The 26404-nt window shown below is 40.0% G+C and overlaps 1 protein-coding gene across 1 annotated transcript in view; it reads left to right on the plus strand.

The window, feature by feature from the left end:
* The window catches only part of nbas (NBAS subunit of NRZ tethering complex), a 221937-nt gene that overhangs the window by 67707 nt on the left and 127826 nt on the right, over positions 1-26404 (plus strand). Inside the window, exons 27-36 of the mRNA XM_042503247.2 lie at positions 1371-1433; positions 3228-3350; positions 4320-4422; positions 4642-4719; positions 4854-5008; positions 9913-10025; positions 13466-13579; positions 20048-20161; positions 24861-25018; positions 26120-26203. Of these exons, the coding sequence (XP_042359181.2) occupies positions 1371-1433; positions 3228-3350; positions 4320-4422; positions 4642-4719; positions 4854-5008; positions 9913-10025; positions 13466-13579; positions 20048-20161; positions 24861-25018; positions 26120-26203 (1105 nt within the window). The remainder of the gene's footprint in view (positions 1-1370; positions 1434-3227; positions 3351-4319; positions 4423-4641; positions 4720-4853; positions 5009-9912; positions 10026-13465; positions 13580-20047; positions 20162-24860; positions 25019-26119; positions 26204-26404) is intronic.

The raw sequence follows: 26404 nt of genomic DNA on the forward strand, positions 1-26404 counted from the left end.
GCACACAGGCATGCACTGTGCACACACTTTGTTCAGCAGAAGAAATTTATATTTAAAGGGTGTGTTTGGTATTTTTCAACCTGGATGCTATTTTCCCATTTTTTGTGTTTGTATCTTTGTGACAAATGTGAACAACAATTTTTGAAATTAGTCTGGTACTGAGCGAGACGGCTCCAAGCAGCAGCAAACAAACAGGCTGCAATGTAACCACTCTGGGCATGTTTGCAATTGTTGTCAATTTACATCCACTTGAGATTGTTTTTACTACTGATGGGCTCTGATTGTTATTCAGGGTAACTGACATCATTATAGGAAAGAACCCACTGATATGAACCTTTTTGTTTAAGGGAAATATTCCTACCAGCAAATTTTCACATCTGAGTGAATTTAGAGTTCATTTCAACCAAACCAGAGTTGGTGATTGTTGAAACAATGGATAGACAAACCAAATTTTTTGAGTTTTATTTTGTTTCTGTGACTTCAGATGTCTGTCTATGTAGACGTATTGTGGTGGGTTTGGCAATAGCAATTTCAGGGCTATTTCTGGTTAAATAACAATTAGGGCTGTCAAACAATCAATTTTTAAAAAAATTGTGATTAATCGCAGAATTTCAATAATTAATTGCAGTTAATCACATCTTATTTTCAGTTCTATTATTTTCCAATCCAAATCAATTTTGAAGTTCATATTGACAATATTGACATAATATTGACAAAATAAAGCAATTCTTTCCAGATTGTCTTGATGAGGAATCAAATGACAGCAAAAAACTGCATGGGACTAACATAAAGTGGTCATTACTGTAAAGGGGAGACTCATGGGTATCCACAGAACCCATTTTTATTCAGTTATCTTGAGGTCAGAGGTCAAGGGATCCCTGTGAAATGGCTATACCGTTTTTTTCCCATCACAGACATTTAGCATAACTTTAGAGCGTTATACAGCCCTCTTGTTGAGAAGCTAGCAGGACTTGGTTGTTTTGATTAACGCTGGCAGCCCTAATAGAAAGGATCTTACTCTTTAAATAAAAGGTCTATCTCTGTAGGGATCCCTTTCCATAGTTTTGTCAGACACTTAAAATCACAATCTGAGCCTGTCAGTGGCAAAAACAAGCACTTTCAATGGATGTAAATTGGCAGTTAAAATATGCCCAAAGTGGTTACATTGCAGCCTTTTTCAGCCCACTGAAATAAAATTGTTGTTCCCTTTTAGTCACTTAAAAACAAAAACATGGGAAAATGGGGCCCAAGTTATAAAACAAGAAAAAAAACCAAAACAGTACTTATCCTTCAATATTCAACTTTGTTTTCCTTCTCGATGACGTGAAGCTAAAATAACAAGTGCTTCTGTGTGTTTTATCATTCTTCAGGCCAGACACGGACATCACCTCATCCCTCCACGATCAGGTGGACAAACTTGAGAAGCATCTCAGGTACGTCAACACACGTTCACACCATCTCTCACCTGTCATTCCCTCTTTCTCTCCTCCATCTTCTCCTGTCCGTCCAGTTCAGCCGGGCATTCAGATCAGAGCTTCAAATCCAAACATAGGCTTGTTTCAGTCTTGCTGGTATGAATATTTGCTGTTTATTTATGTCTATTTTTTCTAACAGTTTTAATTGAATATCTTTTAGTTTTGGACAAAACATAATTCATTCTGGCACTTCGTCCAAAAATCTCAGCCGTACTCGTTAGCAGGATATTTTAAGTACTGAGGAGGAGCCCATCAGTTTGGTGATAAGTGCCACATTGCCTGGGAAGTGTTCACTTTGTTGCAATGCTTATTACTTCCCTCCCCCATTATGGGCCTGATGGAAAACACCAAGAAGGAGAGGAGACATGGATGTGCAGTCAACACACACACACGCACACACGCACACACACACACACACACACACACACACACACACACACACACACAGGCTTGATATCAAAGGACCTCTGTCTGTCTCATGGTATTCAAACAGCCTCGGGCGTTTCTCTGTTACGGGTTAAAATCACCTACGTGTCGCTCTCTCTCCTCCACCCCTCCCCTCAGGGTGAACTTCCAAACTCAGAGCAGTGATGAGGAGGAAGGAAAGAGGGTGAGGATGAAGGCAGAGGGAGGGCAGGCAGCCTGAAGGGAATGTAGATGATGATGAGGAGGAGGAAGCAGCAACAGGAAAGCCTGCATTGGCCTTTTGCAGACAAATATCCGCGCATATTTACACGTAGGCACACACAACCATGCGCAAACGCACCCCGGGGAGCTTGGGAAGTGTGTTCATGTATATTTTGTGCTGAAGCATTGTGACTCACACACACACACACACACACACACACACACACACACACACACACACACACACACACACACACACACAAACACGCACAGACACACTCTTACCCAGATGAATCAGGCAGTAAATGCGAAGTGTCTGCTCACCGAGCGCCTCCAGAATAAAAGCTGTTTTCAGCTGCTGCCACAACCACTCGCTGGCACATTAATATGTGGACGGGGAACATGCAGACACTCACACTCACACTCGAGCAAGCACACACTCACACGCACGCACACACACACACACACACACACACACACGCGCACACACGCATGTAAATATCAAGGCTTGTTGTCTGACTGTCTTTTGCTCACACACACATCCACACACAGTCACCTGTTTACTATGGTAATGAGTTGCAGCAGAGAGCGAACATCTGTAGCAGCACGACCCTGTTGAGACCGGGGGTGCCATGCTAATCCTACGCCAACACACCACACACACACACACACGCACACACACACACTCACTTTCTCCCTCGGTCATATATGACTGCCAGGATTCACATGCTCCCAGACAAACATGCTTACAAAGACTTGCTGTCTTGTCGGCGTGCCGTTTATCATGTTGCTGTTCAGTCTTGCTCTACACTTTCTCCATCTGCAGCGTGGCTTGCAAATGACTTTGTGCTGCCAAAATAATGAACAGCTTAGAGCGTACACATCTTCTGTCTTTCTCATCTCTACCCTCCCTTGAATTTTTAAGTTTTATACCCCCGTTTCTTCGTCTTTGGCATTTCCTACTGTGATATGTACTGCTGCCAATCATTCTGTCCTCTGCTTCTACTGACAGAGTGTGTTGATTAATGTGATTTGAAACTGTGTTTGTCTGTTTTTACTTTGTGGTCTCTCTACTTTATGACACCAGTGATTATATGAGTTTGTTTGTGTGCTTGTATTTCACAGTGTGGTGGAGGTTCTGGAGAAACACGGCCTGCAGAAGCCCATTTCATATGTGAAGAACAGCCAGAACAGTGAAGAAGAAGCCCATCAACTAATGGTCAAGCTGTGCCGCCACACTGGCCGCAAGTAATTGAGATAATATATAAGAAGTTTATTTTTAAGGTTACTAAGTGCTTTACAAAATACATGAAAATAAAACAGTAAAAATATAGTTACAATCATAAAAACAGTGTTAAGAGCTGAAAAAAATAGCATGCAGAGAGGCAAATGGACCAAAAGGAGATAAAAAAACAAACGTTCCAGTGATTCTTATAGGAATGACTGGACTTCTGGCTGGCTTGCATACCTACACAGGCATCATAGCATCATGATTCAAATACTCACTTATATAACTGGTAGCCAAACTATGTTGAGCCTAAAAAGTGATTTAAAAATCTAAAAAATTCAATTCTGAGGTTAACTGGCAACCAGTGAAGGGATGCAAGAATTGGGGTTATATGGGACCTACGATTGGTCCCAGTTAAAATTCAAGCAGCAGCATTCTGCACTAGCTGAAGCAGAGCCCCTGAGGATTTTCTAAGGCTGGTAAAAAGTTCAAGGCACCAAAAGATAAAGGCATGAAGAGGCGGTTCTAGGTCACGAAAGACACAGCTGATTTAATTTTGGTAACATTTTTTAGGTGGAAGCAGCAAGATTTAATAACATAGTTAAAATGTGGTTCAAAGTTCAGTTGAGAATCAAATGTGGTACCTAAATTCCTGACTGTAGGTTTGATATTAGCTGCCAGCAGACCAGTAAACAGTAAATGATTTGTTTGCTAGGTGATCAGGGCAGAAGATTACTTCTGTCTGAGTTTAGCTGCAGAAAATTATAACTTATCCATTTCTTAATAACAGTTAATCACTCATTCAACTGCTGGGATGGAGAGCATTTGGCTTAAAAGACAAGTAACTATGCGTATCATCAGCAGAAAATTGAGAGGAGACAAAGAAATATAAACCTAGAAATACACAATACATTATGACACTTAAAAACACAAACATCAGTGTCAAGATACCTTGAATGTACTTAAAATGTATGTCCTCGTGTGTCCAGAAACCCTCCTGTGAGTGAGACGGTTTGGAGAGGTCTACTGCAGGACCTGCTTGACATGCAGCAGAACGTATACACCTGTCTGAAACCGGAGATTTGTCACCAGGTATAAAAACAGCGAAAGATTACACTGAATAATCAAATTGGTGCCCTAAAAATGTGTTGATTAAAAAAAGCGAAACCTGTAATTGTAGGTGACAAAGTGTCTGAGTGCACATTTTGCTTCTAACACGACACTTTGGTCCATAATTAACACACTGAGCTGTGTGTTTTCACAGTGTTCAGTTAAACGCCATCTCTTTCCTCTCCTCCCTGGCTGCTGCAGGTCTTTGTCGAGTCCCTGCTGTGTTCCAGCCGCGTGGAGAACGTACGTCTGGCAGGGCAGCTCATGCACTGCTCCAAGGTATATTGAAACATGTCTGGCAACTCCACTTCACACTCACAATGCTCATTTGTGTCTCCAAGTATTTAAACACCCATAATGAATTCATATGCCACAGTTTTGCTGATCTCTAAATGTTATATTAATGTTTCCAGGTCAGCCAGGATGTTCCCATCAGCTTGTCTTTCCGGGGTAAAGGTTACGCTCTGAAGGTGGCCTACGACAACAGCTTGGAGTTAGTGTTGGCTGCATCCAGAGAGTACTTCAACTCATCTACAACGCTGACAGACCCCTGCATGGGCCTAGCCAGGTGAGAAAGGAAATATAAAGAAGTATTCCTCTATTAAGGAGGACCTGTTTGGTTTTTTTTAATGGTCATTTGGGTAACTTGAGTATTTTTGATCCTGGACCCTATTTTCCCATGGTTATTCTGCCTCATTGTTATTGATAAAATGTACAATCACAGAGTGTGTGTGTGGGTTGGTGGGTGGGGGTGGGGAGGTTGTCTCACCTTTAAGCTAGCATCAAAGCGACATCTGTAAAAGGGACAGCCGTCACCACGGACCATCGACAGGACAGGCATAATGCTTTGATGACGTGTTATGTAGCAGGGGGATTTTTAAAAAAAACAGCACCTAACTTGAAGAATAAGAACAGCAGCTGAACATTTCTGCAAACTGGGGAGACACAAAGATTTGGGAACCTCAGAGCAAAGGATCAGATCGAGTAGAAACTAGAAAGTCCTGCATGATGCCAATGTTATACGTCACATGTGCAGCTTACGCTGTTTTGTCAAACATAACCCCTTTTTTTGCCTCCGGGACCCTGGCATGCTGTAAAAAATCACACCAAAAAGTCATTTTTTTTGCCACTGACAGGCTCAGATTGTTATTGTGTCTGGAAAGAATCCCTACAGAGACAGATCTTTTTGATTGGAAGCAGGATCCTTTTTGTTTGACCAGAAACAGGCCCGAAATAGTCATTGCCAATCCCACCACACTCCATTTAAGTAAACCGTAATTTTATCATCATAAAGCACACTTATTTTAAAGTCAACACAAACAAAATAAAACTCACAAAACCTGTCATGGTTCCTCTTTCCACTGTTCCAACAATCACCGACTCTGTTCGAAATTAACCCTTAATCCACCCAGTTAGATGTGGAATCGTGCTGGCTCTATACATGCTAAAATTGCTGTTTACTTAAATGGAGTCTGGTGAATTTGGTAATGGAGATTTCGTGGCTGTTTCTGGCTGCATAAAAAGGATCTCACTCTTTCACAAAAACGTCTCTCTCTGTATGGATCCCTCCATAATGTTGTCAGACACTTAGAGTAACATCCTGAGCCTATTTGTGGTTAAAACAAGCACTTCTAGTGGATGTAAACTGATGGTGCACAAATGCCCCTAGTTATTACATTGCAGACTGTTTGGCGTTTTCGTCTGCAACGCTCTTGCTCAAGACTGAGCTAAGACTAAGAATTGTTGTTCCTGAAAGTCATTTAGACACAAAAACATGGGAAATGTAGTCCAGTTTGTAAAATACCAAAGTGAGCGCTCTAATTATTTAGAGCCTGACTTCACATTTACTTAACTGTGTCTGAGAGTAAAGACAAGAGTGACACGCAATATTGAGTTGAAGTTATGTGTTGGATGTAATTTCTGACCAGCTTGTACAAACGTTTCCATGCGGACGTGCTTGTATGCTTCCTTTGAGATGTTGACCTTGCTTGTTGTTGATGGAGGATAAACACCATTTATTCCTGAGTGGGTGAATGTATGTTTTCGTGCTCTTGTGTCTGACCAGGCAAGAAACTAATGGTGGCTGCTTTTATTTCATCTCCTATAGTACAACTCATGAAGTTTATGCCGAGTGTAAGTGTTTGTATGGGAGTGCATTTGTGTCTGTTGCTGCTTTCAGATCTCAGAAGGGGGCCAGTGGGTGTCTAACCTTACCGTCTGTTCCTAGTGGGGAAGTGGGACAGTAATTGGGTCGTCATTCATTTATAGTAACTAATGCAGAAGCCCCCCTCCACACGCTTGGACAACATCATCCATTGTAACACTCCCACTGTGTGTGTGTGTGCGCGCGTGTGCATGTGTGTGTTTGCTGGATGTGGATTTGAGACATGAGACAGAAAGTAGAGTCTGAACTTGTGCGTGTCGCTTTGAAATTAATAGTCCATGCAGACTGGCTGCCTGTGTCCTTTAGATTAAAATACCTGCTCCACAGACACACATTTTATCCTACGTACTAAATGCCAAAGACAGAGACACACACACATGCTCAGACAGATACACAAACTGCACCTGGTGGCGTCCTGAAAGGATGTGGTCAGCGGCACCAGGCAAGAGTTTACACAAGGACAAAAAGATCTCTCTCAAAATAACACAGGAATCCCCCTCTTACTGCTAAAGTGAACACACAGCATCACTCAGGACAGATAATAGAGATGCAAAAACACCATCAACAGCTCCTTAACGAACTTTTTTGGTTCATATATCATGTGAAGCTGCAGGAACTGATATTTTTACAAGAAAAATTGGTCAGATGTCTGCATGTGATGTGAAAGAATTTGTGCATAATGACAAACTCACAGAAAAATATCATCCAGCACTGAGGTTATTTTTCACTTTCACGTCTTTCTGCTTATTATTTTGGTTTTACAGCCCTCAATTTTAGAGTTTTGGTTGACTCTTTTGGTGCTCATCAACCTCGTTTACACCAGCATCAGGAAGCTGTTTCAGGTTTTAAAAGGTAGATGTGCCTTTCCTTCGGTATGGTTGGCGGATGTAGTTTAGTTGAAAGAAAAAATGTACTGGTGTAAAACTGCTTGCAGCAAGGTCTGTGGATTATCTTGAGTAAGTGGGACATGATTTCTGGAAGGAGACATTGCTGTTGAGTTTTTCAAATGTATTTTTTGGCACTTTGAGCACAACATGCCGAGTGCCATATAGTGCCATATACTGAAGTGCAGCCAGACATCTCTATGTCAGATATCTCCAGCATTCTGCAATTCACGCCCAAAAAATCTAGATTAGTAAATAGCGCTACAGATAAGAGGGAAAAATATGTATTTGGAGGTGATCTGTCCCTTTAAGGTTTATTATGGTACTTTTGCTCCCAGTTGGTCCCAGGGAGGTTGGCCTAGATGGATGTCTCTATCAGAATTGTACAAGGTCAATTCACCATGCCAAACAAATGTGAAAAAAATGTGTTTTTCCAACTCATCTTATGTTCCAGCCAGAGTCAGCTTCCTGTCGATTCCACTCTAGATATATGTGAAAGTTGTCAAAATGTCTCAGGTGTAGCTTTTCAAAACTTGCCGGTACTCTGGTGAGAACGAGGCACATATTTCAACGAGCATTATGCAGAAAGAAAATGGAAAGATGTCAGAAAAAAGCCCAGGAGGGGTGATTCATTTTGTCGCCAGTTTTCTCGCTCGTATTTGAGAAAGCTCATCTTGCAAGACCTTGTTTGAGCAGCAGAGGAGGGAGCTGGAGCGGAAATGACACAGAAATGAAGAAAGAGAAAGAGTGATTGCGTCAGTACGCCGCTGCTGCTTGATGGGCTTGTGCACGGCTCGAATTTGCTCAAAAGAAGGACAAGGTCTCTACTATGGCGCTCCATTGATAACTGCATCACAAACTTGTACTCTCCCGAGTGCCTGTTTAACAGGAAGTAGTTATCTGCAAATTACAGGGTGCATGCTACAGAGCAAATCGTGACTCTTGAAACTGTTTTTTGTTTCTTTTTATCATCATCTTTTTTAAGGCGATCTCCGCACAAACACACACGCCTGCATACACTTCACAGCCCAAGTATATAATCAACATGCCCTCTTTCTGTCTCTCATTCGCCCATCCACAGCCCTTTCCTCTGCTCTCATTTGCCAGGACAAACCTCTTGTTCCTGGCAAGAACGCCAGCAATGCTCAAAGAGTGGGTAGCTCTGGAGAGTGTTTTGCTGAGTGTGTGTACTCTCATCTATTCACAATATCGATTCAACCTATTTTGAGTATGTCTTTCGGATTGCTTTCATAACAGATTCTGATTCTTGCCTTTAACACACTGTGAGGGTTAAAAGAAACTGCGTGCTTCTTTTTTAAGCACACTCCAAGGACATGTTTCCTCTCCTGTAATTAAATGACACTGACGTCAGAGCGCCTCGCTAAGCTGTTGTTTTATGTGGGATTTATTTATTTGTAAATGAATCATTTCATTTTTTTCCCTCTCCCCTCTCAATCTTTGCTTTATTTTGCTTTGCTGTATAATTATACGATGAAAAACCAAGAAAACGAGAGTACTCGCATCTTAAGCAGGCGCACACACACACACATTCAGTGTACTGTTACATATGCTAAGTGATGTGCTACATAATCCTATTAAGGGTAATGAGTGTGGATTGTGTTGGAAAAGAAAACTCCCCTGTTGTAGATCTGTCAAATGAGTCTAGACTTTGTAAATAAATCCGTTCGAGCAGTCTCACCATGTCTCTGGTCACGACGTGGAAACTTCACAAACTTCAGATTTAATAAGCAATTTCTGCTGCGGCTTTGAAAGTGTGTACCTGAATAAGTGAAACTCATTTTGTCCTACCCGCCAAGTTTGTAATGCAATCAGAATTGTTGCTGCTGCTTTACAATAATTTTCAGTGACTGTTGGTGTTTGGTCAAACTAAATTCATCTAATGTGAAAAACAGTGAATGATTTTTATGGCTTTTAGTTTCACCTTGCCTTCCTGATACACAGTGAGAAAGTTTGACTTTTTTGGGGACACTGGTATTTACTTTCTCGTGGAGAAGATGGATAACACTCTAATGTCTTGAAATTAAATATGTCATATGATTGGGATGTTATCAGCCCATTAAAAAGCCATTTTCTATGGTCATGAGCCTTATAGATATATGTCAGTAGAAGTCTGCTACTGGTATATTCAGAAGGCTGTTATCAGCCCATTCAGTGGCTATTACTATTTTTTTAGGTTCCAGTTTCCTCAGTTTTAGGTCTCCGCCACAAAGCAAATAATTGTCAGACTTTATTTTGACCTCAAGTTTTTATGATCAGATTATACGAATTTGTGTGTATTTAAAATGTAGACTTCCATGTCTTGATCTCACAAGGTCATCTGGTTGGGTACCCCTGTGACAGATTAATTTAACTGATTAATTATCACGTGATTTTTTAAAAAAAAACGGTTGTTGTTTTCATCAGGGCGTGTCTCCAGCTGATCACAGACTGTTCTCCGACCATCCAGGAGGAACTGGACCTCATCAGCGCCCTCAGCCAACTGGAAGACTTCAGCGTCAGCATCCTCCCACTGCAAGGTACCACACAATGGGTTTGTCTGCGTCTGAGAACTAAATGTGCACAATGACAACAAGTGTTGTTGGATTTGTTGTCTGTGCTGTGTCTGCTCATTCAAGTGTTCTTAATATAAATTCAAACATGTAGACGATGTAAGGACGCCGTCCCCCACCTCCCTCACCCATGTACCATCCAGCCTGTCTCCCTCCCGTCTGTCAGCTCCTCCATCCCTCCATATGTCACTTCTTCTTGCCACTATATCTAAATATATGGTTATTTATGGATCAACTGTTGTGCAAACAACATCTGCCTGATGGCCTAATTAGGATTGAAGTGTTTGGGCTCTGCATGTGTGCTTTCTCTCTCTCTCCCCCACACACACACACGCACACAAACAAACACACCCTTACACACAGAACATGTCATTTTTTATATTTCCTCTCCATCTGTAAACCGGACCGATCAGTATTCACCTCCACGCTCTTCCTTTCTCTCTTTCCGGGCTCCACATCAGCACCCTATCGCAGCAGTTTCCAGACATGGCTCTTTGTTATAGGAAACTGTGGAGCCACAATGAACCAGCTTGGCCCCTCATCGCCTCACCTCTGAACCGAGGTGTTGTTTGCCTCCGAGGCCCGTGCTCCCTTCCCCCTTTTGCCCTCATCAAACTGAGCTGGCAGCATAAAGCCATTGTGACAGAGAGAGCCATAAACTGCCAGCTCTCCCTCCCTCACTCTCTGTCCTTCTCTCTTTCTGCATCACTTATTCCTTAGTTTTTCTTTTTTTACTCTGTTCTTGCTTCCTTGCTTCGCTTTCTCCTCACTCCCTGATGTCTACTTGCATTAGTTTTTCACTGCCCACTATTCCTTACCTGCGAGACTAAGTGAGAACAGCATCATCCCATGCTTGTGAACGCCCCATCTCAGGGACGTCTTGAGGGAATTTCTTAAAATTTTGGCACAAACGTTCACATGGACTCAGTAATAAACTGATCAGATTTTGGTGCTCAAAGGTCAAGGTCATTATGACCTTGTCTGTCTTTTTCTCTTAAATGCAGTTTCTCAAGAACACCTAAAGGGAATTTTTCAAATTTGACACAAACGGCCACTTTGACTCGAAAAGCTGATTAGATTTTAGTTGTCGAAGCACACTGTGACCCCGCATTTTCATGAACACCACATCTCAAGAATGCCTTGGGGGAATTTCTTCAAATTCGGCACAAACGTTCACATGGGCTCAAGTTGAACTGATTAGATTTTGGTGGTAAAAAGTCAAAGGTTAAGGTCACTGTGACCTTGTCTTTGTCATTCTCATGAATGCCATATCTCAGCAACACCTCAAAAGATTTTTTGTTCAATTTTGGCACAAACATTCACATGGATACAAGAATTAATTGGTCAGAAGTCAATATCACTATGACTCTGTCCATTGCATTCTCTTGAACACGATAGCTCAAGAGAGCCTGAGGGGAATTTTTTCAAATTTGGCACAAACGACCTCTTGGACTCAACAATGAACTTATTATAATTTAGTAGTAGTAGATCAGTAGTAGATCACAGACAAGTAGTAGATCACAGACAAGGTCAAAGTGATTGTGACGATCACTTTGACCTTGTCTGTCCCATTCTTGACAGCGTGATATCTCAAGAAAAACCTTGAGAGATTTTTTTCTTTTCAAAGAAAAATGTGACACAGGAAAGAAATATAGAAAGCAAGAATGAAAGAAAGGGAGTTGAAGTAAAAGGAAAACTCTTCAGTTATTACTCCTTTGTGCTATATGGGTTTTCTATCACTGATTATTGTCCAAAGCCTGTTTTCAAAGTCCAAGCTCCATGGCTCTGTATTGCCTGAGGTGCCCTCTTACAATCTTGTACCAACTCAAGGACACACACACTTACTGTCCACATAAAATACACTTTATCTCTCTTTTTCCACTACAGCCATATCCCTGTAGTTCACACAGTCACAGATAAACACGCACAAGTATGAAGTGAAAGAATTCAAGCATAGGTAATCCATCTTACCCAGCCCCCGACAGCGCCTTAGGCGACAATTCATACATACCACCCTTCCCAGAATTCCCTCTAGGCTTCGCCCAAAGTGATGCCAAGCCATAAAGATCCTCAGCAGGGTGCAGAGAAAGCAGGGAGGCCCGTGGAGGCACTAAACATGCTATTTCTCAGGGTTTCAGAATAAAAATACAGAACTGGATTTCTGGGAAGTTTCTGTTTCTGGAACTCAAATTGTAAAAAGTTGAAATCCTCCCAAAAAAGTTCACCACAGTCCTGTTGATTGGAAAAGAACTGATATGCACAAGTTACTGTATTGTAATTACAAGGTGCTGTAATTGCGAAGTGAAATGCAAATTGTAAATGCAAAACACTAAGCACTGAATCTCTAATCTCCCCAAATTATATTCAGCACTTGTATATACTGTTCTGTTTGTAACATATATGTACACTGTGGAGCTCCCAGGCTCAAACAAAAAAATAATGTATGTGAACAATTACCACTGATATTGATTAAATTGATCTAAAAAGGTATTGACTGATAAAGATGAGAGTCTGAGTGCTGTCCACATGAATGGCTGTACTTATTCTGCAGCTGTGTTTGGATGACAGGACCCAAGGTTTCCCAGCAGAACATAGCGTATATAATGTCAGCAAATAGTGAAAAATGACCCTCATGAGTCCGAGGTTTGTCTGACCAATAGTCCAAAACTCAAAGACATTAAGTTTACAATTATATTTTTAAAAAGAAAGAAAAATAACCAGTTAATTTCAGCTATTTTTGCTTAAAATGGCAAATTATTAATCCTTGTATACAAAATGGTGGCCAAATAATTGACGCAATTGATTAATCGATACATCTTTGCAACTTCAATTTCTTCTTTCAAGTAGTAGTAGTCAGATTTTTTTTTTTTGATTTTTTTTTTAAGATTATTTTTGGGGGATTCTTCCTTTTATCGATAGGACAGCTGTAGAATCACATGAAATGTGGGAGAGAGAGGGAGAATGACACGCAGCAAAGGGCCGCGGTCTTGAATCGAACCCGGGCCGCTGCAAAGGCCTTGGCATATGGGGCGCACACTCTAGCAGGCGAGCGAGAGGCCGCCCCAAATAGTCAGACCTCTATCATTTTTTACTATTTAAAATGTGTTAGCTTCTATATGCACTCATTCTTTTTTATTTTTTCTGTTATGTGATAATGCAAAAAAACAAAAAAAAAAACCCAAACCAAACATCTATCATCATCAGCATTGGCCAATATAATTAGGGTTGGGCTTTACTTTGCGAACTGTACAGCATGTGATTACACTGCAGACATAACGACAGCTGCTGCATCCATCATTTACGCTGCATCATTTGTATCGTCAGCTGCAACTTTTCCAGATTGAATACAGTAATTAGCAAAACATGTCTGACACCCCTCCCCTTCTGCCTTCTTCTCTCCATCCCAGTGCGCCTGCGATCAGACCGTCTGTCTCTCATAGAGGAGTGCATCGCCCACTGCCCCACGGCGTACAAGCAGTCCACCACACTGCTGAACCTGGCCTCGCTTCTCAGGGTGGCAGGTACTCACACACACACACTTGGCCTCATCACATCATCTTTCTTCTATTTTCTTTCGGGTTTTATCACGGGAACGAGGGGAAACATTCAATAAACATTCACTGACTTTTTCTGGTGGCAGTTTCATGACAAAGCTCATGAGATTAAGTGAGAAAGGACCGCCCACATGAGGTGCACAGACGCATCCTAGCAGCATGCGTGGGTACGTTCAGCGACAGTTCTCACACAAAAGGGAAAATTCATCTTCATGAGCGGCTTGCAAGCAAAAATCCATACTTAACCCTCTATGGTACGCACTATGATCCCAGTTGGTAAAAAAATGTTTGGGGTGTTTTTTTGTCTTAAAATAGACCAAGTAAACATAATTAAGAGACATTTTCAAAAAATATTATTTTTTTAGTAGTTTTTAGGGTTCGTTGCCATATGGCAACACCGTACCATAATGGAAAGTAATGAAAACATGAGTTTTGTTTAAAATTGTATGTAACATTTATTTTAAAACTCATGTTATAGTATAAACAATCCCCAGTAGCCTGAACAGGGTTAGGGTCAAGATGTTACCCATTTTACACTCTCTTACTGGTAATACCTGTCACTTCACTTTCATCCTCACTGTCCTCCCTCTCCTCACTGTCTCCATTGCCCTCACTGTCTCTGTCCTCACTGTCCCCACTGTCCTCATTCTCTGGCTCATAATCTTCATCGGTCTCACTGTCTTCATCACTCTCACTCTGTGTTTCCAGCAGCTCATTTTCCTCGTCACTGAATTCTTTGTCATCTTCACTATCATCTAGTGGGAGGGCTAGTTCAGCCTTTTTCCGCGATGTACCATAAAAAAAATTTGCATTCATTCTGTAAATGGAAGAAAGATGTGTCAAATATCATCATATGCAATGTGGAAAGGACTCACAAAGTGCATTATTATAGTTTAGAGACTATAGAAGATCAGTGTACACCAATGCAATTGCAAAGTAGGCCTATATACAAAATGTTATCAACATGCCAGGCTAGCAATCCATAATGGTACGGTGTTGCCATATGGCAACGTACACATTTTTAACATTTTCTATTATTTATTGATCGACTACAGTGCAAGAAACTACATGATAATGAACTTAACTAACCTATTGTTGAGTGTATATTTTTTTTCCCATTGAAAAACTTCAAAAAAACACTTTTTTTGTTGAATTTTTAGGCGTCAAATGGTGAGGCTCCTCCCGTCCATGATGTCTGCAGAAAAGGGTTTCAAAATGGCCTATAGAAAGTAATGTGACAAATTTAAACACTGCAATTGGTTTACTTAGAACCCCATCTCTTTTTTAATGCATTGCATCATAACTTTGAATGTATTATCTGTGTGTAGAAGGCTTAAAATGGGGTTGTTGCCATGTGGCAACGCTGTACCATAGAGGGTTAAGCACTCACATAGACATCCGAAAGGAGAGAGTTAATTCAATTCCCCAGACACATCATTTTGTGTGCTCACTAAACCTTTTTTTGTGCCAGAGTTTCAGGGGCAGTCAAGGGCACGTTCGGTTTTAGGGCTTCGGCTCAATCATAATATACCCCTTTCCTCTACCACTCAGCCCTGGCCCTCCATTATGCGCGTTCACATCCAGTGTTCAGATTTTTTTTGGGATAGAGGAGTCCAGCAAAGTGTTCTGGCTACATCACTCTCCAAACGGAGGTCCTTTTAGAGGCACACTCCTGTTTTAAGAAATCAATAGCAAGAAGGCTTTATGAGCGATAAAAGAAAACAGCAAATATATAGTTTTGTAATCAAGATAAAAAAATGACAATAACCATCGTATTGTCTGAGTTTGATGGAAAATGACACCTGAAATATTAATTTGTCTTTTTGATATCAATTTTTTATCACATAAATTAAATAAATTAAATAAGTACAAATGCAAATTAGACTTTTGCGAGAATAATAAAATCAATTGTATTTTATCAGTTTACCAGATGCAATTTTCTGCAATAATAATGATTGATGTGAGACAAACAGACTGAAAACTTTATATTATTACAACATTTCAATATCTATTACAAAGAATTATTACAAAAAATTACAATATATGTTTTCGCAATTCTCTGGATATCGCAACATGTTAAAAATCGCAGTTATATTGTATTGTGACTTAAGAATCGTGATAATAATGTATCATGTGGCCTCGTGATTTTCACCTCTAACCTCTATGAATAGGAAAGATGGATTTATGTTGTTTCTGAATGGCAGTCCATTCATAAATACCACCTCAAATAATACTTGTCATTTTTATGTTTGTACTTATATCAGCCCAAACAACTGATAACATTTTAGAGATATTAAGAAATATTACGAGTTTCGAGAAATCATCCATGTAAAAAATTCAGAGTTCTTGTGTTTGTTGTACAATCGAGGCTCTGACTGTTCGGCCTCTTTGAAGCTCAGCTTGTTGCCTCAGATAAAAGTATTGATCCAAACCGCCTTTAAAGCCGACAGGGACCCCTCTACACCTGGCATTAAAATGCATTTGTGTTCACAAAAAATACAGACATTATTGTTTCGATGTATAAATACTCAGTGCACTGTGGAACAAGTTGTGCTTCGAGAGGACTCAGCTCTTTCCGCAACATCCTGCAGACTCTCAAACCTGCCCAGGGAGGCTGCTGGAGAGCCTTGTCCAGATTTGGTAAACAGATCAATTTTTTATGGTGTTTTCAAATTACAGTGTAGGTACGATTGATTTGTACCGTGCCCAAGTGTGATTGTCCCCCCTCTCCACTCCTGTGCTGCTCAGCCATCACATAAGTGATGTTGTTTCTGAGCTCTCCGTCTCTCCCAGGAGCTGTCGCACTGTCATAGAGGAGGAAATAAAACGGCAAATATTCAGGTTTAAGAAGCTGGATCAAAGAATTCTGCCTGTTTTTTTATCTTAAAAAATTACTCAAATGACTGTCAGATTAGTTGATGATTAATTTAATAGTTGCCAACTAATTGAATAATTGTATCAACCATAGTAAAGCCAAAAAACAGAGCAATCTCCATATTGGATAAAATTAGATCACATTATGCGGCAGGAAGAGACGACACTGACAATATTAGGATATCTAAGATGATATCTAGTCTTATCAATATAATATTGATTTGCTGCTTTTAATTCTTTGGAACTGTGATTGAATTATAATTCTCTGTTTAGTTTTTCTGTATTCAATGATAAACTGACAACATGAGCTGTTTCATTTGTTGTGTTTGTCTGTAGTATCGTTGTAAGTGTTGAATGTATGTGTGTGGACCCCAGGAAGAATAGCCAGTGCTTATGCTGGTGCTAATGGGGATCCAAATTAAGAAAGAAAAGACGCGGGCGGGGATCGGGGTTCTGTGCACACTTATCAAACAAACTGGACTTTGGGGTCAGGTGTTCTCGGTCCATAATATGAAAGCCCGCTAAGTTAAATTTTTCTCTCTTCCCCTCTATAGACTCTGTCCTTTCCTCTGTTTGCCTCTTTTTTCATCCTCTTATGTTTGTCTTTCTGTAGGAGTTGGCATAAGCTTATGACCAGAAAAATGTTTACACCAGTTTGCTTGTGGTAATTCCAAATGGGATTCTCCGATATTTAGTTTATTTTTTCATGAGGGTCTTTTTGGAGCTTTCATATCTTTTGGGATTACAAACGGCGCCGCAGTATCACTGAGAGCACACACTGCAGCTAACTGATGAGTCCAAACATGAGACGTGACTGGTGTTGGCTGTATTTTGGTTTGACTTTGAATTCCTCGTAAAAATAAAAAAATGTATTTTGTATACTGGGAGCCTCCTAAACACCCACAGTCAACGCCATGAAAACTACATGAAACTACCATGTGTGAAAGTTTAAGATGTTACTTCTCACGCTCCGAAATGACACAAACACCGCCGTCTCTCTGTCTTTTTCTCTCTTTGTATCGCCATGTTTATTCTGTCGTCTCTTCAAGAACACGAGCTCGCCTCTCCTCCTGCGTGCGTCTGTCTCTCCGTGTGCGTTGCTTTCCCCTGTCTTCTGTCCTCCATCTCCTAACTTGTCTTCTCTCTCTGAGGCCTGTCACCAGCTAAAGGAAACCTGCTAACCGGCCTTGTGGCATTTCTGCGTCTGTGCCGCTCACATCGAGTCAGCAGGCAGCTCTCACTGTGTGGTTTTAGGAAAAAAAGAGGAGGCAGAGTGAGATGAGAAGAGGAATAAACAAATTTTTAAATAAATAAATGCAGGGGGGAGGCTTTTGAAGGGCGCATAGCTGCGGGGCTCTGTGGTGAATATTTAATGCAGGTATCACCAGCGCACCGGTTAAAAACCCTAAGGGTTCGGTTTCCGCCTCGGTCTACAGAAGAGCTCTGTAAATCATTCTGTCTTGTGGAGGAGAGCTACAAAAAAAATTTGTTTTTGTCTGAATAAATCAATAATCATGATATTCCAAATGAGAATTAAAATTGTGCTGACTCAGAGGATCCGAAAGAGCCTCGAGAGTTCATTTTGAAGTCAGAGTTTATTATATTTATTTGTTGTTTTTCTGACATTTCTCACCTTTTCATCCCACCCTCTGATTGGCACGACAGGTAAAGGCTTCAATTGGATTTCCAAAGATGTCTGATTTAGATCGGCTTGAAATAAATGCCAGAGAATGTCTCGATAAAAGGCCTACACACACACACACACACACACACACACACACACACACACACACACACAAACCTCCTCTATATTGAGGTCTTGACAGCTTTTGAAGACACCCTTTCACCAGTCACCCTGAAAATATTTGACCAACACCTCTTCCCCCTCTCGCTGTAAACACAGCATTTCTATCTGTCACTCACTTCACACACAAACACACACACACAGACCAATCGAGCGCCATTTCTTCATCTCAGCCCGCGTTCTTTGATCTGCAGTCGGCAGGTTTGTTCAGAAGTCCTGTTTCTCCCGATGCCTCTTTTGATCGTCCCGTCCTCTCCCTCTTTGTTTACTGAACTTAGGCAGAGATCAAAGATTGTCCTGAGCCGCCACTTGAATGTTAACACCACAGCCAATCCCGCCAACAGTGAGATATCAAACGGAGATTTATCCCGGTTTAGCGAGACAGTGGATGGTATTTTTAGGCCTCCGTGCGGGCGATAGCCAAGACTAGAGAAATGATGTCATTATTTTAATGTTTTTTTTTTTTTTTTGACCTTCCATCAAACATATTCTCACTCTGAACTTTCTCATGGTGCCGCTCTGTCAGGACCTGTCGCATCAACTCATAATGTTTTGGGTATCCCTGTGCGTCAGGTGTTTATGCTCCGGGATGCCGTCTTGGTGATGTTAACAAATGCACATGGTGGGATGAAGCAGCAATGTCCATGTGTTTACACAACAGCTTCAACTGTAACGACATTTGGGATTAACAACCAAAGTCATGAATGGTGAGGTTTAGGCAAAAGAAGCACATGGTAATGTATAGAAACATTTTTTAAAACACACACACACACACACACACACACACACACACACACACATACGAGAAGCAAACTGCAGACTCCCACACCAAAGTCAGTTGCTTGTGGGAGCCCCTCCACCTCCCCACCCACCCGAAAAGTGACCTTGTGCTCCTTGTTTTACACCGTTACCGGCAGCATTATTACCTGATGCTGTCCTTCAGCGTTTCTGGTGCACATGACCGGTTTTGTCCAGCTGTGTTGTCAAGTGCTTGACCTTGCATTTATCTCATTCTTGTGAATGCGATATTTTAAGAACACCTTCAGGCATGTTCTTCAAATTTGAGACAAATATTTTCTTGGACTCAACAATGACTGGATGAGAATTTGGTGATCAAAGGTCGAAGTCAGTGTGACCTCTCATTCATATCATTTTCTTATCTTAATATCTGAAGATGGTCTGCAGGAGTTTCCTAAAATTTGACACCAATGTCCACTTGTACTCAAGAATGAATTGATTAAAATCTGGTCGTCGAGGGTCAAAGGTCAACGTCACCTCATACAACATGTTTTTGGACATAACTCAATACAACTCATTTTTCACAAACATGGATGTAAACTGTAAGTAAATCTTGACCAGTGCACAGAGGCATACAACCACGTGGCGGTATATATGGTTTTTTATTATTTTATTCTCCCTCTTTGAGATGAACAGACACGGCAGTAACCTCATTTATGGCAGACACAGATTAATATGTAGTCCTAGACTCAGCCTGTGGTGCAGCTAATACAGTTAGACGCCCTTATGTTCCAACCTTGAGCCTGTGTGTGTGTGTGTGTGTGTTTATGTGTGTGTGTAGTCAGATGGAGATTTAATAAGAGGTTTATTAAGCCAGATGTTGTACGTGATATGCAGGATTATGAGATTTGATTTTTAGTGTGTTGGCTTTGACATGTTGAAATTTCTTAAGGTGTAAAAGATACTTTCAATTTTGTGTGTTGATGTCTGCTTATACAAATATCTGTCTGTGTATTCAGGTGATGACAAGGACGCGCGGAAAGGCCAAGTGCTAACCCTGCTGGCAGAGCAGGCTCTCCAGTGTCTGGACTTCAAGGCCTCCTACATCCATTGTCAGGACCTTATGGCTGCAGGTATGTAGCTGACAGCGAAAAACTTATGACGCAGCGCACCAGCAGGTAGTCGACAGGAGTATCATAGAGTGCACTGGAGCTTGTAGAAAAGCTAATAGGAACCTCTCTCCTGCCTTTCCTTTTTTTGGGTCAATTATATCATTACATGCTGGCAAAGCTTCCCCAAAACTTTCATTATCTGCTAAATTTCTTTGAATTTTAAAGGAATACTTCACTTCCCAAATGACCATTTGCGTGTCAGTTTGACCTCATACTTCACATTTAAGCTGGAAATCCTCTTGCTGCTTACATTTTACATTTTATCTATTCTTTTATCGCAGGTTGCTGTGTTTTCCTGCTCTCATTTGTTGAGGGACTACTTCACTGCCAAGTTACCATGTGCATATCAATAACTGTCTTACATTGAATTTGTGAGTGAAACTTTGTTTTTCTAGTGTGCCTCTGGTGAAAAAAAATCCAAAAACGTATTTGAACAAATTTTTGAATTTGAGTAAATAGGGGAAACATTTAACAGCAGTAAAACTATATCAAAACATCCGTTTGCAAACTCTCTCACAACTCATGCTGTATAATCCAACTCTCATATATCCAGTTACACTCAGCTTCCCAAACACATGCATTTTTGCTAAAACCTTATTATTTTAAACTGATCTGAAAGGGAAACTTATTCGTGCTCTATTTAAAGAATCAGAATACCTTTATTGTCATTGCACTGGTATATACAACAACATTTAGTTGAAGAAGCCAGACTCCATTGACAAAAACTTTAATTTTACCTCACTGAACAAGGGAGCTGCTGGTCTACCTGTCATTAGTTTGTTTGTCTTATTGTGTATATAACACAAACAAACCAACTAAATGATGCAACGTTAGCAGCGCCTGTGTTCAGCGTGTAAAAATCAAGTTTTTGTAAATTGAGTCTGGCTTTGAAGAGAACGTACTATACATCAATGTCACTTTTAAATCCCAGTTGTAAAGGACTGTGTTTGGGAAGAACTGAGCATACGACTGGATAAAAGAGACTTTGATTATACCGCACAATGTGTGTGTGTGTGTGTCAGTAAACTGATGTTTTTATATACTTTTGCTGTTGTTTAACATGTCCCCTGTGACTTCAATTTATCAATAAATTTCTTTGTTATTGGATTCTTTGTTCACCGTGGAGGCATGCAAGAAAAACAGAGTTTTCTTTATGAATTTAATGTAACACATGGTGACTGCACAAACTGTCATTTGGGGGCAGATATATTCCTTAAACATCCTGGAGTTAGAGCTTCAACAGAGTCACTGTCATCAGAGTTCCTTTTTTTTCTTTTTCATTTCTAATCTGCTCTTTGTCAGCCTTTGCTTAGCTCGTTTTGTGAACAATGAAGCAGCAACCGTTTCACAATCTTGGCTCAAAGAAGGGACTGTGTCAGTCATTAGTGGAAGGTTATCTTTTGTGGTGAGGAAATGCTGCAGAGCTCTTGACTGACAAATCATCCACTCACTTTCCATCCGAGGCATAGCTCAATCAGATATAGGTTACTCTGTATTAAATGTTTAGTTTAGATCTTTATTTTGAACATGCTTAATAAAGTGGAATAATAAAATAAAAGCAAGAATAACACCAGAAGGCCCATCAGACATATTCAGTAAACAACTTAAGTATTTCATGTCCGAAAAGAAGTAGGAGGAAAGTAAATGCTTGTCAAATCTTAACCCCCTAATTTCTAATTTATCAAAAAACTTAATACTAAAAAATACACATGCACTATAGCATTATGTCAGTTTTCATTTTTTTTGAACACACAGTATTTTTCTTCTAAGTATCAAAGGAATACTTCACCCTCCAAATGGTCATTTGTTTATCAATTATTCACCTATAATTATGTTGAATTTTTGAAGAAAGCCACATTTTTTCTTGCATGTCTGATGAATGAAGCATCCAAAAACTGAGAAAATTTAACAACAGCAAAACTGTATTCAATTCAATTCAGTTCAATTCAATTCAATTCAATTCAAGTCAATTCAATTCAATTCAATTCAATTCAATTCAATTCAATTCAATTCAATTCAATTCAATTCAATTCAATTTTATTTATAAAGCCCATTATCACAAATCACAGTTTGCTTTAGAGGACTTTACAGCATATCACATCCCTCTGTCCTTAGACCATCACATCAATTAAGGACACCCCTCAGCCCCCCAAAAAACCCTATAACGGGGAAGGAAAAAGGTAGAAACCTCAGGAAGAGCGACCGAGGAGGGATCCCTTTTCCAGGACAGACAGACGTGTAATAGATGCCCTAAAGAGCAGTAAAAGTATAGTAGATGACAAAATGATACATAGGAAAAACATCTCTTCGCAAACGCTCACAACTCGTGCATTATAATCCAAGTCTCATTTATCGAGTCGTATGCTCAGTACTGCATGCGTTCGACAACTGTGGCAAATGTTGGGATCACTTTCAGAATGATTTGATGAACAATGGAAACACTGACAGCCAATCAATATCTATTTTCCTAAGCTCGGCGCCACTCTCTACCGAACGTTGTGGTTCATCAGTGTGGATGCTCACATTGTTATAGTTGTTCTTAGTGTGGACGATCCTTTATGGTTTCAAACACTTGAGAATTATTCACTTTGGGCCTCTTACATCCTCCCTTGGATGGCAAAAAATCAAGGTTGAGTGACTTTATGTCTACTCATGCACAAGAACAATAATTACGACAACCACATCACAATAATATTCCAATTTGGACCTCTTGCTCCCCCGAGTTCCCCTGAAAGGATTCAGAGTGGTCACTGTGATAATGATATTTTGTTCGTCCCAGCTTCGTGTTACGCCACACATAAATTAAAGCGAATAGAATTTCACACAGTCTTCCCACAGTGCTGAGTAACGGGAGACAGCGTGGATGAGAAAAAGGTGTCTGGGAGAAAGAGAAGGTGTAATCAGATAAGCACCGGTGTTCTCTGTCTGCGAACGCGGTGGGAATAATTGAATCTGTTTGCAAGAATGAAGTCTTGCCGCCGTGTTGCTTTTTGACTGTGATGAAGCTGGAACAAATGTAACACAGTTATTACGATGCGGCGGGCTGGTATTTTCTTCAAGGGGAAGCGTGTTTTAGACTTAAATGTGTATTAATCCAGGGTGGGCGGGTGAGAGTGGGGTTTGTAATAGATAACCAAAGAACACTCTTAATGCCCTTGCTGATTGTGTATGTTATTAATGTCTGTGCAAAAAACAAGAAAGAGATTTGGGGGAAAAATGTGTTTATACCCCAAGGGCTTGGAGGGTTACACCTTATGGTGTCATCAATATCTCAGCATTATATCCTCTACATTTTTATTCTGCAAGTTCTCAGATTTAATACTGTGTGTGTGTGTGTGTGTGTGTGTGTGTGTGTGTGTGTGTGTGTGTGTGTGTGTGTGTGTGTGTGTGTGTGTGTGTGTGTGCTCTACCTTGTGTGTCTTTTGTGTATATAGACCTTGGTCTTCTATCTGTTGGGATTCAGGATAGATTAGCAGAGACTGAAGGACACTGATGGAAAAATGAAAAATGAAAGCCGCTCAGTTATAACAGATGATATATATATATATATATATATATATATATATATATATATATGTGTGCGTGTGAAGAGAGTAATTTATGTTTTATATTTGACCTTATATATTGTGCCATCTGTGCTTTTACTGTGTAACATTTTTATTGATTCTTTTATCACAGGTTGCTGTGATCTCCTGCACTCATTTACTTTAATTAAAGAATTTATTCAATTACTCACTTTGTGTTAAGATGAATTCATGAGGAAAACTTGCCTCCAGTGGGGGAAGAATCCAAAAAACGGGCAGAATTCTTGATGAACTGAACTCACAGGGGTCCACATTTAACAACGGCAAAACAATATCAAAACATCTCTTTGCAAACTCTCACACAACTCATGCTGTGCAATCCAAATCTCATTTATTCTGTCATATGCTCAAAATATCCTAAATAGACAGCTTTTTCACACTAGGAACTGAACTCAAAGGGATTCTTATGCTCTCTTCAAAGCCAGACTCCATTAACAAAAACAGTCATTTTACCTTGTTGAACACAGGAGCTGCTGAATTACCGCTGCCTTGATAAGTTAGTTAGTTTGGTCTAACTAACTTGTTAGTTTTTGGTGAATCCAAATTAACCCTTTAATACTCCAAAGTCACACAATAACATAAACTAACTACCTGATGGAAGCTCCTGTTTTCAGTGAGGTAAAATGACTGTTTTTGTCAGTGGAATTTGGCTTTAAAGAGAGTGCAGGTTAAGTTTCACTTTCAGTCCAGTTTTAAATACTAAGGTTTTAGCGAAAATGCATGTGTTTTCAAAGTACTGAGCATATGACCGACTAGGTGGGACTTAGATTATACTTCACAAGTTGTGTGAGTTTTCTGATATTTTGATCTAGTTTTGCTATCATTAAATGTGGACCCCTATGACTTCCATTCATCAATAATTCTATGTTTTTGGATTCTTCATTCAACATAGAGACATGGGAGAAAGTCTTAAGTTTTCAGCATAACACAATATGAGTACCTGACATAAAAATGGTCATTTAGGAGGTGAAATATTCCTTTAAAGCCACATCATCCATTTTTTTCACTTCTTCTCCTATCCTACTTCACCTTACCCTCTGCCCCCCTTTGTTCTCCTCCATCTGCTCTTCCTCCAGGTTACAGTCCAGCGTGGGATGTGTGCAGTCTGCTCGGTCAGTGTGAGGGCTACGGAGACCTGGAAGCCCGGCAGGAGCTTTTAGCCTTTTCTCTCACACACTGTCCCCCTGACAACATCCACGGCCTGCTGGCTGCCTCCAGTGACCTGCAAACTCAGGTCACTCTCTACCTTTCATTATGGTTTGACCAGTATGGCTTTTTATAAACCTGTACGGATACCTACAGTTTAGTTATTTCATTAATTTGGACACACCGTAAAATGCATAAAATACAGTTAAATAATGTTTTTTTTTATTTAATTTTTTTTAAAGTGTCAGGAGAGGTCAAGAAGCCAGAGGCTTATACAAATGGACTAAATAAATCTATGGTGGCCTGAGACTTTTGCACAGTACTGTGCACATCCGGAAATAATTTTACATCATGAATTAAATTGTAATGATAAAACACTTATATGTATATCTGTATCATATCTGTATATTCATATTGGGGAGGGAATACTGACAAGAAAGGTGAATCTGATTGATCTGTCTAGTATAATATTAATGCTTTCGGGAATTAAGAATCTTAAGAAATTGCTTAAGGATGATGGTATAGACAAAGGCAAGAATATGTATTTCTATATAAACACACACATCTGATGAATATTTATGTCATAGACTGAGAGAAGTTCAGTTTCCTGAACAGTGGAACAGAGGCCTCATTAAGGAATGAGAAAGTTTCCAATCTAACAAAACGGTTTTGCTGTAAATAAAGTTTATGAAGATCAGTGTATGTACTTTTTTCTACTTTTTACAATTAGAACTAATACCTGTATTTTGTGCCAATAGTCACTAACCTCAAATTTGGGAAATACTATGCAAAATAATGATATGAATAAACCAAAAATCATAACATGTAATTTGAGGGACCCAGTCAACAGCCGAACCATAATTAGTAACTTCTAATTGCTAATTAGTGGTACGAATACTGAGTCGAGCCTAGCATAACAAACAATCCAAATTCAGTGTAGTTAATGTGTCATATCTTATCAGAACCGAACATTGTTAAATTTAAAATTAATTCAATTTTTATAATTTTTCTTTTATCTTTTGAGCAACACAGTGAAAGCTCTCTCCTTTAACAGCAGCAATTATAACCACAAATTTAAATGAATACTTTTATCCAATGAGGTTGTTCTGCAAAAAATTAGCAAGTTGTATAATAACATAACAAGTCTCATCTGTTGTTTTCCTTCTTCCTCCCTATTTCTGTCCTCTAGGTTTTGTATCAGGCAGTTAACTATCAAATGGAGCCTGTTATTACTGAGAGTGGGCGAGAGGCCGATGAGACCGACTCTGTGAAGGTTTGTGTGTGCTATTATTCTCCATATGCTTTTTTTTTCTCCCCAGTATGTTAATGTGCTTTGCTCTTTTTCTGAGTTGTAGCTGTCTCTTTTACTATTCCTGTGTGGGTGTGTCTCTTTCGTTCGGTTTGTGTGTTTTCCTATTGCTCCATATTTGATGAGGTGTAAATCTAGTGTTAAGGTTGCTCAGCTCGCTTGGTT

This window comes from Plectropomus leopardus, chromosome 16, assembly GCF_026936395.1.
Source record: "Plectropomus leopardus strain MGB_pleo_1.0 chromosome 16, ASM2693639v1, whole genome shotgun sequence".
Lineage (NCBI taxonomy): Eukaryota > Metazoa > Chordata > Actinopteri > Perciformes > Serranidae > Plectropomus > Plectropomus leopardus.